Below are 13,282 nucleotides of genomic sequence, written 5' to 3' on the forward strand. Positions count from 1 at the left end.
TGTCTCCACAAGGCATATGACTACAACTCTACACCTAATCTTAAAGAGTTCTAAAATTTATTCATGGAATACTTTCAAATCAGATTATATTCTTGGATAGAAAGTCTTAAAATTACCAAGATGTATGTTCTCCCTAACTAATCAATTGTAATAAAATACTTTCAAGGTTTTTTTAAGAGCTAGACAAGTTGATTACAAAGTTCAGTTGAAGAATAAACTAGAATTACCAGGAAACCCCTTTAAAAGGAAAAATGAGTAACAAGGTAGAGATAGCCCAATCAGACAGAGCAAACAACCAAGCCTCCATAATTAAAAAGGTCTCTTACAGGATGGGAAGAGACGTAAAACATTAACAGAATAGAGGAACCAGATTCGGTTCCTTTCACTGTGTATGAAAATTCAGTACCTGATAGTGGTAACATCTAGAATCAATGTAGGGGGGGGAGGGATCTACTTTTTTAATAATTAGTATTAAGCTACCTGGATTGCATATAAAAAGGGATTAAACTAGAGCCATTCCTTACATCATATCTCAGGAATATACAACAAGAATCAGATGTAAAAGAAAAAATAAAATCATGTAAGTACCAAAAGAAAATACGGGTAAAGTCCCTTACAAGAGCATAAACTTTTATACTATGACAAAATCCAGAAACAACAAGGGGGAAAAATCTGGCTGTATTTTATTTAAAAAAAAAAAGCTTTTGCGGGGCTGGAGTGGTGGCTCAGTAGTTAAGGGCACTGGCTGCTCTTTCAAAGGACCCGGGTTCAATGCCCAGCACCTACATGGCAGTTCACAACTGTCTGTAACTCCAGTTCCAGGGTATCTGGCATCCTCACACAGACAAAACCTGAATGTACATAAAAATAAATAAATCTTTAAAAAAAAAAAACAAGCTTTTGCATAAGGGAAAAAAATTAACCATAGGCAAACAACAAAATGAAAAAATGTCCCCAACTAATGGTACATAAGTTTTTTGGTTTGTTCGTTTTTGTTTATAGTTTCTCTTTAATATTTACCAAATTTTTCTTTGACAACTTTACATATATACATATACATATATATAATGCATTCTTATTTCCTTGTTTGTGTTAGTTTGAAAGACAATGGCCCCCAAAGGGAGTGGCACTATTAAGAGGTGTGGTTTTGTTGGAATAGATATGGCCTTGTTGGAGGAAGTATGTCACTGCGGGAATGAGCTTTAAGGTCTCATACATGCTCAAGCCATGCCAAGTGTCTCAGACCACTTCCTGTTGCCTGCACAAGATCTAGAACTCTCAGCTACCTCTCCAGCACCACATCTGTCTGCATGCTGCCATGTCCCACCATGATGATAATGGACTGAACCTCTGAACTGTAAGGTGCCCAATTAAATGTTTTCCTGTATAAAAGTTGCCATGGCCATGGTGTCTCTTCACAGCAACAGAAACCCTGACTAAGACACTGTTATCCCTCTCCTCCTTTCATGTCCCTTTTCCACATTTATGCCTTTTTGTTTTGTTTTGTGACCCTCTGATTTTACCCAGTACTGTCTCTGTGGCCACTGTTTTGGAACTACCCACTGAAGCCTGGTGGGCTCACCATTAGGTACACAACTGAAGGCATTGGCTGTCCTTCTCCCAGAATCCATCAGTAGTCAACAGTACAGCAGGGATAGGTCAGAGTCCATTAGCCCACCCATCCATGACTGGCTGTTGACGGGCCTTGTGCGGGCCAACCACAGCGCTATAGGATCATGTCTGCAATAGCTATGCCATGCCCTCAAAGCAGCAGCTCCATCTCTTCTCCTACCTGACGGTCTTTCTACTCATCTTCCACAATGTTTCCTGAGCTTTAGAATGGGTAGCATATGTGCCCTAGTTAGGGCTGGGCACTAAGCTATCAATCACTGTAAGCATCATGAACACACATCATTCACCAGCAGTACCTATAAAGAGAAATTTCTCTGATTAAGGACGAGAGTAGCATTTGTCTATGAGAACACTTAGACTGCACCTTGGTGCTGGTCAATTTAGCTAACCCACTGTAGTGAAATCCCCAGGAGAAAGTTATACTAAGTGAGGTGACCCAGGCCAAGAAAACAAACCCACAGGTCTCTCTGATAAACGGATCCTTGCGTTGAATCTTCAGTACGCATTTAACTTGGAGTACCTGTACAAGCTAAAACAATAAACTAGAAAGGGCCCACTGTGTGTTGGGGGGGTGGTGTTCAAAGTGGGAGTCGCCAGTAGGACGTGGGTGATTTGAAAATAGAGAGAACACTGAGGGTGGACAGATTCAGTTAGGAATGGGGGCTGAGAGGCCGGGGAGAAGAGAGAACACAGAAAGAGCGTTAGGTGAACTGAAGGGTATCTGAAAAAGTCGTATGGAACCCACTACTTTGTAAGCCAATTTTAAAAAATGAGTAAAAAAAAAAAGTTAAAGAGAGATAGTCTGCATGGCTAGATAACACTGTTCCCAGAATCCATTGCCTATCAAAGAAAAACTCCAGTGCTAGATATGGGGTGCCTCTTTATATGGTCAGGGAGGCCACAGAGGACCCCAAAACAACACAGGCTACTTCCATGCCTCTTGATGACCCACCAGACCTAGACCATCAGACAGTGCTGCCTGAGACACCTTGGGTGCAAGCTGTATAGACTGCAAGCGGAAAGAGCTGGAAGACTCCACCCTGCCAGCTGGCTTTCACAGTGCCAGAGGTGCAGCAGGCCGCTAGGGAAGATAAAACATCAGTGGTCTCTATCAGAACCCTACAAACTCACTGCCAACCTGCCAGGCAAGATGTTCCTAAAGGTGAAATCGAGGCACGGTGTTATGGGGGCAGCCAACTGCTCTCAGCTTGCATCAGAGGCCTGCCCCATGGAGGGGATGGACACATGCCTGCTACTGTGAACATGGTCACGCACAAAAGTTTCTGAAAAGTTCTGAAAGTGTTACCACGGTTTTCTGGTTTTTTGTTTTGTTTTGTTTTATATCAAATTGAGTCCTTTTCCCTCTCAGAATTATGAACCAGTAACAAGACCCAGAACCAACTGAGAAGCAAAAGAGATTTTATTCTTGATCAAGAATGGGAGACATGGGAAAAAGACTTGAAAGTCAGTTTCTCGGCATATTGGGAGTCAGGAGAAACAGGGTAAAAGAAATAAAGAGAAAGGATTGGCTAACAAAAGCAAAGAACAAGCATGTCATTTCTAGGAAAGAGATTTTTCTAGAATTTGGTTGAAGATTTTATATCCACCAAGGGCGCAGGTCTGGTATCTGAATCGGTAAGCTGTTTGTTTGCTCCATGTATATATGGTGTGTGTGTGTGTGTGTGTGTGTGTGTGTGTGTGTGTGTGTGTGTGTGTGTAGGGGGGTGTAATGTGTACACTGGGGTGTGTGTGTGTGTACATCTGTGTGGATTCCAGAGGTCAGCATCACGTGTCTTTAACTGCTCTCTACCTTAGTCTTTGAGACTGTATCTCTCCTGAACCTGGAGTTGAACAATTTTGTATCTAAACTCAAGTCCCCACGCTTATACGGCAAGCACTTTACTGAGCCACTTCTCCAACCCCTGGACCAACAAGTTTTTCTATCAGCGACTCTTAGGTCTCTTGACTAAAGTTACTGAAACACATTTACAATCAGGAAGGTTTTTACCTTCTCCCTGTATCTGTACAAAGGCTTAGCTTTAGAAGGCATTGATAATTTATTTTAGAAAGCTCTGGTTTAAAGGAGCACTCTTCTAGTTGGCTTACTGATATAAACGAGTGGAAAGCCACGCTCAGCAATGCACACCTTTGATCCCAGCACTCAGGAGGCTTAGCAGGAGGCATTACAGAAGTTCAGAACTAGCCTGAACTACAACTATCGAAAGAAAGAAAGAAAGAAAGAAAGAAAGAAAGAAAGAAAGAAAGAAAGAAAGAAAGAAGAAAGGTAAGTGGACTACTCAATTCCAAGAAAATAAGGAAACTGGACTTTCACTATACTAAATGTGTTGATTATTTAAAAAAATCAAATATTCTTCCTACAGAAATTAACTCAGAAATGTTTAAATGCCCAATGTTGCATGACAGTAGAACCTTGGCAAACAACCCTAGTGTGATTATTTATAAAATAAGCTATTTCTTATTTTTGATCATTTCATTCAACTAAGATTTTCTTAACAATTTACTTGCTGATCAAATAAGTTAGCACTACTTGAATAATACTAATATGATGAAAAAGGCAAATTTATGCTCAAATAAACTGAATCATTACTTTTTAATAGGTTTGAAAATAATTACCAAGATCTTCAAGTAACTTTAAAAGCTAGATATTTAATTAATAATCATTTAATCATCTGGTTGTTAAGTACAACAGAATATTAGACCTGACTACCAAACACAACTGAATTATATACTTTGTTTCTCCTTTTTATATGTCCTGCAGAGGCCTTATTTATATCTAGGACAGTTAATGCAAGTGTTTGTTTCTCCACTTAGTGAAAAGTGCATGAAGGATATTTGTAACTTCAGAAGGTCGTGTGCTCATGGGCTTTACTAGTCTGATTGTAGTACTGCTCCAGTAGTTTTAATATGAAACATATTCATTGGGCAAAAGTTGAAGTTATAATCAGTAGTTAAAAATCATAGTAGGAAAAATGATGACAGAGAACGCAACTGTGCTTTTGTGTGTTTTTTCCAGAGCTGGTGGCCAATCTTTGTAATCTCAACACTCAGAAAGCTGATGGAAGAGGACTATAGTGAATTCCAGGCTGGTCTGGGCTACAGAGTAAGTTTGAGGTACAAAAATAAATAGATAGATAGATAGATAGATAGATAGATAGATAGATAGATAGATAGATAAAAGAAAAGAAGAATTCTCCATTTTTTGTTCTCTTTCACACTCTAAAAGCTTACAGAAAAGTCCACAAAGCTTTTGAAAAGAAGAATTCTCCATTTTTTGTTCTCTTTCACACTCTAAAAGCTTACAGAAAAGTCCACAAAGCTTTTGCTTATATGGATTACAGCTAACAATATTACTGCATTGAAAATTAACACGAGGACCAGCAAGACGGCTCCGTAGGTAAAAGCACTTGCTGCCCAAGCATGATAGGCTGAGTACAACCTCCGGAATCCAAATAAAGCTCATGACTTCCACAGGCACACCATGGCATGTGCCCATGCTCACCGAGCACACACACACACACACACACACACACATTCACACACGGGGTGCGGGGCACATCATATACCCACACAAACATAGTAAGTTACATTTAAGTTTCAAAAAATCAAACCCATGTCAGAACATACTATCATACACTGTAATCCTAGCATTCAGGAGGCAGAAACAGAATAATTACTGGAGCCAAGAAGTTGGAGACCATTCTCAGTAACAAAGTGAGACCCCCCTCATCAAGGGGAAAGAAAGAGAGGAGAGGGAGGAGGGAGGAAGATGAACTGAAGTGCGAACGGCCATGACAGGCTCTGGGCAAGCTGGAGCACAGGACCAGGAATACAATTCTGTGGAAATCAGAAGGCCTGGGAACCACAGGGACTCCTATGAGTCCAAGAGTTCAGGAGCTCCAGTATCCGAAGACAGAAGATCTGTGCCCCAGCACAAGAAGAGAGAACTCGGGGGCTGGAGAGAAGGCTCAGTGGTTAAGAGCACTGGTCGCTCTTCCCAGGTTCAATTCCCAGCACCCACATGGTGACTCACAAATGTCGGTAACTCCAGCTCCAGGAGATCTGACACCCTCAGCACCCGGCTCACATATAGTGCAGACATGCATGCAGGAAAAACACTCACACCCATAAAATAAAATGAAATAATTTCGAGGGGGAACTCAGCTTTCCTCTGCTATTTCATTCTGTTAGACCCTGCTCAGATCACGAGACCCATGTTGATGAGGTGAAGAGAACTGAGCAAGGCTACAGCAGGAATCACAATCCTACCTATAATCTAGGTCTCAGATAAGAAAAGAAATCTAGGCCTGGAGAGATGGCTCAGGGGTGAAGAGCACTGGCTGCTCTTCCAGAGGTGCTGAGTTCAATTCCCAGCACCCACATGGTGGCTCACAACCATCTATAATGAGATCTGGCGCCCTCTTCTGGTATGCGGGTACACGTGCAGGCAGAACACTGTATACATAATAAATCAATCTTGCAAGAGAGAGAGATCTAAAGTAACACTGACATCCAATAAGCTATACGGTAGGCACCTGCACAGTCACAAGATCATTCTCTAATGTACGTCAGGTTGTTTGAATATCTCCCCAACCATCCTAAGCAGGTACACGTAGGAAAGAAGAGGATGGTACACTAACATTTCATTTGTTTTGTGGTAAAGCCATTGTTTTGGGGGTGCAAGCCTGCAATCCCAGCAGTTGGGAAATAGAGGCAGAACATGCTACAAATCCAGGACCAGCCTGGTCTACTGGCAAGCTCCATACAGCCAGGCTACAGTTACTTTGTCTCAATTCAACCAAAAACAAAAACAAAACACCTCTTAATCTTACTTAGACACTATATAATTTAAAACTTGACCAGGAATGGTGGCACAGACCTTTAATCTCAATACACATAGAACTCTATGGGTTCAAGGCCAGCCTGATCTACACAGTAAGTTCTAGGACAGCCAGGGGGATATAGTGAGACAGTCTAAAAAAACCTTTAAACCTGCTGACCTTTACAGGCCTCTGCTTTGAGGTGATGGCCAGTCCTAGTGTCAGAGTCATTCCTAAGATCCAACAAAGGTTTCCAGCCCCCTCAGGACCAGGAGTAACACAACATAATAAGGATTCATTTTCTATTCCACTGTCATTGGCTGGGCAGCTACCAAAACCAAAAGTACATGTTCTGATCCGTGACAAATAAAAGCAGTACTGAATCACAAATCAATTGCTTCATTAAACAAGTTAAGGAACGGCTGTCCCTCTATGAGACTACAGAGGTCCTTCAGTACAATCTGTTGTCACCGAGTTTTCTTGGAGTCTGATTCATATTTTTACTAGTATGTATGTACAGTTTGGTGAGAAGATTCATGTAAGTAAATTAAGAAAGGGTACTAGTGAGGCCTTCCCATATCATAGCAGAACTCTGTATAGTAAGAACATATAACCTGCCTATTGAGTGCTTGGAGGTAGCAGCACAGCACAGAACAGGCAATCCTCACGTTCTGGGCTTCCTGGGCATCTCAACACTTCTTCCCATTCTACAAATACGGAAACAAGGCCAAGGGGGTTGAATGACTTTTACAGTCATCGGTGGCATGTCTACGGGAAAGAAACAAAGTATACCAGATGAACTGGCTCTCTAGGGTAAAGTGAATTTGCAATGCAAACTGACTTCACTTTATCTACGCTTAACGTCGAGAAAACAGAGTTCCATTTCCAGGAAGTGTATTCCGAAGAAAGACTACTGACAAGGCACAATTCGTCTCAAATTCCCTAAATGAACAAGTTCATTCATCCTAACTGTGAAAGATGAGACCTTAACTCTTGAAGAGTGTCTAATCTATTGTTAATGGTTCTGTACAGGTAGCAGCTAATATTCGATTGGGACAGCAAGTATTCCGTCTGGTATGGAATATTCACTACCTGGCACTATTCCTTAAGAGAGTGGGTTAGGATCCATTTTAAAATAAACTGGAAATGTAATGCAAAACTAGTAAAATGCTTGTCAATAAGTAAAAGCTTCCTGTCCCAAGAGCATCGTCACCCCAGCGTGAACCCGAGCCATCGGCTCCTCCTCTGCAGCCCACGCTCGCGTCTCGCCCGAGGAGAAGGGCGCTGCAACCGGGGAGGAAGGTGCTGGCGTCTCCCGCTCCATTTCAATTCTCCCACGCCCGGAGCAGTCAGTGCGCCCGGGTTTCCTCCAGATCTCAACTCGGCACCCGGGTCGGTCACGCCGGCCGCCGGCAGGCAGGTGACCTTCGTCCCCAGCGAGCCGACAGCCTCGCCGCCCGCACAGCGCTCTCGGGGTCAGGGCCTCGGCACATCAAGGCCCCAGGCTGGGGCGCCTCCCCGGGTCAGAGACACCCCAGCAGCCACACCCACAGGCGGCGCGGTGACAGGTGCCCCGGCCCTCCGGGTCCCGCAGCCCACGAGCGCCCGCCCCCGCGCGCACCACCTGTCGGGCCGACGCGCGCGCGCGCGCCCCCGGCAGCAGGCGCCCCGCCCGGCTCCCAAGGAGTCCCCGGCCAGGGCGGCCCGAAAGCCGCGGCAGATGAAAGCGTTACCGGAGGGTGGGCCCTACGCAGGCGGTGTCGGTGCTTTCGATCTCCTGCAAGATCCGCTCGTGCTCCGGGACCGTGCCCAGAGCCTCGCCGCTCTCCGCCATCTTGGCTGGAAGCGGAGGCGCCGGCCGGGCGGGCGCGGCGCCGCGCGGACCTCAGGAGCGAGCGGCAGGTGGCGCAAGCGCGGCGCGGCTCCGCGGGGCGGGGCTTGCGGGGAGGGGCGGGGCCTGTCTGGGTGGGGCGCAGAGGGTGGGGCGCAGAGGGTGGGGCGCAGAGGGTGGGGCTCGCCCCTGGGGAGGTGGCGCGGACCGCGGGGGAACCGGCCCCGGCCTCCGTCTTCCCTCGCGACCCACCCCTGGTTATGTAGAGACCTATATTAGTGTAGTAGTTGCCAGAGCCTCAGCTGCACGCTGCAGGTACCGTAGCAATGCGGAGGTGACCCTTAGTCACACTCTAAAAGAAGCTACCAGAGCGCCTGATGGGCTTTTAATAGTGGGGAGTCAGAGAAAGGCAATTGCTCTCGCGAAAATCAAAACTGAGTGGGTCGTTAAGATCTATTTCAGGAACGAACAAAAATCCTATAGCACGACTGCTCTGGATAGATCGTGGCCCCTGCCTGATGCAAGTTCACCGAGGTTAGTCATATTGGACATAAACTATTAAACGTCAGGGGAAAAGGAGAAGGAGACAAAGGCACTTGCTGGCGGGATAAAAAAGAGCCCTGGGGCAAATGTCTCATTTAGTGGCAGAGCTGTTGAACCCAAGTGCTCCCAGATAGTGGTAGCTGCTTGAGCAAAGGAATCCATGTAGAAAAAGAGTCTTGCTTAACAACCTGTATCTAGGACACCATGTAAACCAGTTTGTCATGATCAAAGCAATGATGGAAGATTAATCAGAAGAGAATTCAAACTTACCCTGAGGGACAACTATTTTCTGGTTTCCATTAATCCAGGAGCTTTGAGCTTCCCTCCAAGTCAGGCAGGCTTTACACTAGCCAGCTGCCAGACTCACTTCCTTCCCTGGGCCTCTACTACTACCACAAGCCTTTCTTGTTCCTCCTCCCTAGGAAATTCCGGGAGATGGAATCGGGTAGTAGTTGAGAACATGAACTCTGAAGACAAGTGTCCCAAACAACATTCCTTGATGGATATCACTTCACAGCTTGTGACACTAGGCAAAACCTAATCCTTTTCTATCTCAGTTTCCCCAACTATAAATACTAATAACAGCAGTATCTACGTTATACTACGATCCTATATTATATTAATTACTGTTATTTCTGTAACAAATTATCACAAAAGCCAGAGCTTAAAATGACTCAAGTGTATTCTCTTAGAATTCTCACTGAGTTATAATTAAGGTGCCAGCACACCTGCGTTTCATTCCAGACCCTAGGAAAGAATTAGTCCCTTTGCTTTTCCAGCTTCTAAATGTTATTACATCCTTTGCCTGTGGCTTTCTCACTGTGTGGCTCTGGTAGCCTGGAACTCACTACACAGACCAGGCTGGTTTTGAACTCACAGATATCTGACTGCCTCTGCCTCGCAAGTGCTGGGATTAAAGGCACAAGCCACCATTTCCAGCCTTTTTTTTTTTTAAGATTTATTTATTTTATGCGTACTATTGTTTTGCCTATATGTATGTCTGTGTACCACATACAGTGCTCACTGAGGCCAGAAGAGAGTGTCAGGTCCTCTGCCACTGGAATCACAGACAGTTGTTACCCACCCTGTGAGTGCTGAGAACCAAAGCCAGGTCTTATGATAAACCTGCAAGTGCTCTTGACCCCTGAGCCGTCTCTCCAGCCAAGTTTCATTTATTTTGCACACCTGAGTCCCAGAAACTTCAGTGCATGCTGGCTTGGAAAACCAGAGAATCTGCTGCATCTGATAGCGCATTCCACCAGGAACCAAGCCCCATTGCAAGTCAAAGTGAAGCTGCCAAAGTCACCCCTCTTCCCACTGTCTTGATGGTACAAAAAAATACAGCCTTTTCTGGGAACCCACCTCTTTGTGCTTCCAAATATGAATGACAAAAAAAAAAAAAATCTCAGAACGGCCAGCATTGTCACACTGTGTTAAGATCCCAGAGTTCAGACAACTTTTTTTTTCAACTACTAATAGTTCTCATAGGAATTCTAAACATAGCAGAGAAAGCTGAGGGATTTTTTTTTTCTTAAAACCAAACAATTCGCCTGGGCAGTGGTGGCCCACGCCTTTAATCCCAGCATTTGGGAGGCAAAGGCAGGTGAATCTCTGTGAGTTCGAGGCCAGCCTGGTCTACAGAGTGAGTTCCAGGACAGGCTCCAAAGCTACACAGAGAAAAACTCTGTCTCAAAAAAAAAAAAAATGCTGAAGTTCTGAAGTAATTGGAAAATTTAGGATGAGTTAGAAAGAAACGTCCAAACAGGTCTAAGCAAAGAGCAGAAGGTAGCTGCCCTGTGATTGGTACCAATTAGAAATTTAAGCTGTGAAATTATTTGCTTTTTGTTTTGTTTTGTGTTTGTTTGTTTTTCAAGACAGGGTTTCTCTGTGGAGTCCTGGCTGTCCTGGAACTCATTCTGTAGACCAGGCTGGCCTTGAACTCAGAGATCTGTCTGTCTCTGCCTCCTAGGTGCTGGGATTAGAGACGTATGCCACCACTGCCTGGCTTAAACTATAAAATTATGAGTAGTTTCTACAAGTTGCTTTTTGTGCGTTGACATTAAATGGACCATAATGCTGTTGCATTTAGTCGTCTTGATAGAAACTTGTGGCACAGTGTAGAAGGTCAACGGAATTCTCTGATGCCCGTGTCTGTCAAGAGCTCCAAGGTGAGACAGTTCTTGTGGACTTCTGTCAGAGGATACAACTCTCATGGCTATTCATACAAATGGGTCTTTATTAAAAATAAATTAGTCTTTCCTCTGCTGACTGCTTCTCCAGCTACTGGGGCACCCCTGTCTGGTATTAGCATACCCTACTTTCGGGTTCTGCTCTTGAGAAGGGAAAAGAAACCTGAAAACCAAATCACAAAAGAATGAGGACAACTTTTCTCTTTCCTACAAAGAAGTAAAAGTCTTCTTCCTACTACAGCAAATTACAGAGCGTCTTGGCTCCGAGAGTAAGTGTGATGTGACTAGAATGCATTACTCCGTAGAGTAAAGCCAGGTTACAAAGGCGAGGAGAACGGCGTGTTGGACCGGCCAGCCTCCTGTCAGCAGCTGTCTCCTGCTGAGGTGTTCCTCTCCTAAGCATTGCCTACACAGACCTTTTCCCTTCACTTTGAAATCTTGACGCCATCTGTCCAAACCTGGTTCCACATGCTCCCCTTGGGAAGCCAGGGCTGGCTGAAGATGCCTCTTACTGGGCCCCCCTCAGCCCCTGCTCCGGAAGTTGCCTCACCGTTAGTGTTACACATTCTTCTGCACAATTCAGGACAAGAGGAAGTCAGTCCACTCACCACTTCTCCTTTGAAAGCAGCCTCTGTTCTTTCCTCTCTCTGGGGCCTCTGACAGTTCTGTTACTACCCAACGGGTTTGGGTTTTTTTTTTGTTGTTTTGTTTTTTATTTTTGCTAAAAATTTAAAACTAAATGTGTTTATAACTAAATTTCCTGCCTTTGATTTTGTTTTGGTTGTTTGGTCGGCCAGTCAGTTGGTTGGCTGGTTCTTTGTGGGTTTTTGTTGTTGTTGTTGTTAAATTAAGGGCCTTGAGCCTGCTAGGCAAGTGTCAGACTCTTGACAGTACAACAGAATTTGCATGCTGAAAATGGAGGTCATGGGAAAACTGCCCACCCACCCCCAACCCCCAGTAGAGGACAGGTAACTTGTCTCAAAGCTAAACTTGTCTATCTATTTCCTCAACTCTGCTTCACTCTTTCCGTAAGTGTAAGACTGCCCAGGGAAAGCTGGGGAGAAGTTAGGAAGTTTAGGTTTTATTTTCTCTCTGGTTGGCCAGACTGTAATAAACCCAGTTTCTTTTACTGATTCGTGGTCTCTCCTGGTTCTGGTGTGTGTGTGTGTGTGTGTGTGTGTGTGTGTGTGTGTGTGTGTGTGTGTGGAGAGAGAGAGAGAGAGAGAGAGAGAGAGAGAGAGAGAGATTATGTGTGCATGTGTGAGAAAGAGAGAATGTATGTGTATGTATATGAGAGAGAGAGTGTGTGTGTGTGTGTGTGTGTGTGTAGAGAGTTTGTGTGTGTGTTGTGTGTGAGAGTGTGTGTGAGTATTGTGTGTAAGAGTGTGTGTGTGTGTGTAGAGAGAGAGTTTGTATGGGGGAAAGGAGAGAGTGTGTGTATGTGTATATGAGAAAGAGTGTGTGTGTGTGTTCATGTGAGTGTAGCTGCACACGTGTGAAAGTCATAGGACAACCTGGGGTGTGGTCCTCACCTTCCACCTTGTTTTGAGACAGAGTCTCTGTCTTTCACTATTGTATACACCAGGTCAGCTGGCCTGTGAGCTCCCAGGGTGTCTCCTGTCTCACAATGGGACCACTGAGATTACAGAGCCACACCACGGGGCCCAGCTTCACATCTGTCTGTTCGGGAGATGTGAAGTTAGATCCTTAAGCTTGCCCAGTAAGCCCTTTACCCCCTAGCTATCTTCCCAGATCAGCTCCAGGGTCTTTATCGTTTTTCTCCGCCCAGCACTGCAGGGCAAACCTAGGACCTCACAGGGCTATCATTTTCTCCTGTGTGTAATGAACCTGAGAGGCTAGTTACAGCCACAGACTTAAGTTGTCTGGCAACACTACCACTGAGCTACATCCTCAGCCCACTATCTATCTGCACATTTTAATCACAGGTAAGTATAACGAACAGGAAGAAAAGGGTTGGGGAGCCTGTCTCAGGGGTAAATGGTTTCCTCAGTCTGCTCTGAGGAGGGAGATGCAGATGGAAAGGCACACGGGCTGATTTCACATACACAGAGTTATTTGGGCAATGGATAGTAACTGCCAGAGACCAACCCAAAAATCTCTCCTCAGGGAGGGGAAAGATATACAAGAAGATATACCAGGAAGACGGTCACAGTGGGATTTCATTCTCTGTCCAGCATGAAATTAGCCAGCAAAGTACAGATTTGACTTGGAAAACCTGTAGTCATTAA

The 13,282-nt window shown here is 44.8% G+C and overlaps 1 protein-coding gene and 1 non-coding gene across 2 annotated transcripts in view; one reads left to right on the plus strand and one right to left on the minus strand.

Moving 5' to 3' along the window:
• Exoc6 (exocyst complex component 6) overlaps nt 1–8,343 on the minus strand; it is a 139,431-nt gene extending 131,088 nt beyond the window's left edge. The window contains exon 1 of the mRNA XM_059253754.1: nt 8,204–8,343. Within this exon, the coding sequence (XP_059109737.1) occupies nt 8,204–8,304 (101 nt within the window). The 5' untranslated portion in view covers nt 8,305–8,343. The remainder of the gene's footprint in view (nt 1–8,203) is intronic.
• Nucleotides 6,614–6,702, plus strand: LOC131903225 (small nucleolar RNA SNORD86). Its single transcript, XR_009377469.1, has one exon. It is a non-coding gene; the product is annotated as a small nucleolar RNA SNORD86 (small nucleolar RNA).
• Nucleotides 8,344–13,282: the final 4,939 nt, after the last annotated feature.

This window comes from Peromyscus eremicus, chromosome 1 (genome assembly GCF_949786415.1).
Source record: "Peromyscus eremicus chromosome 1, PerEre_H2_v1, whole genome shotgun sequence".
Classification (NCBI taxonomy): Eukaryota; Metazoa; Chordata; class Mammalia; order Rodentia; family Cricetidae; genus Peromyscus; species Peromyscus eremicus.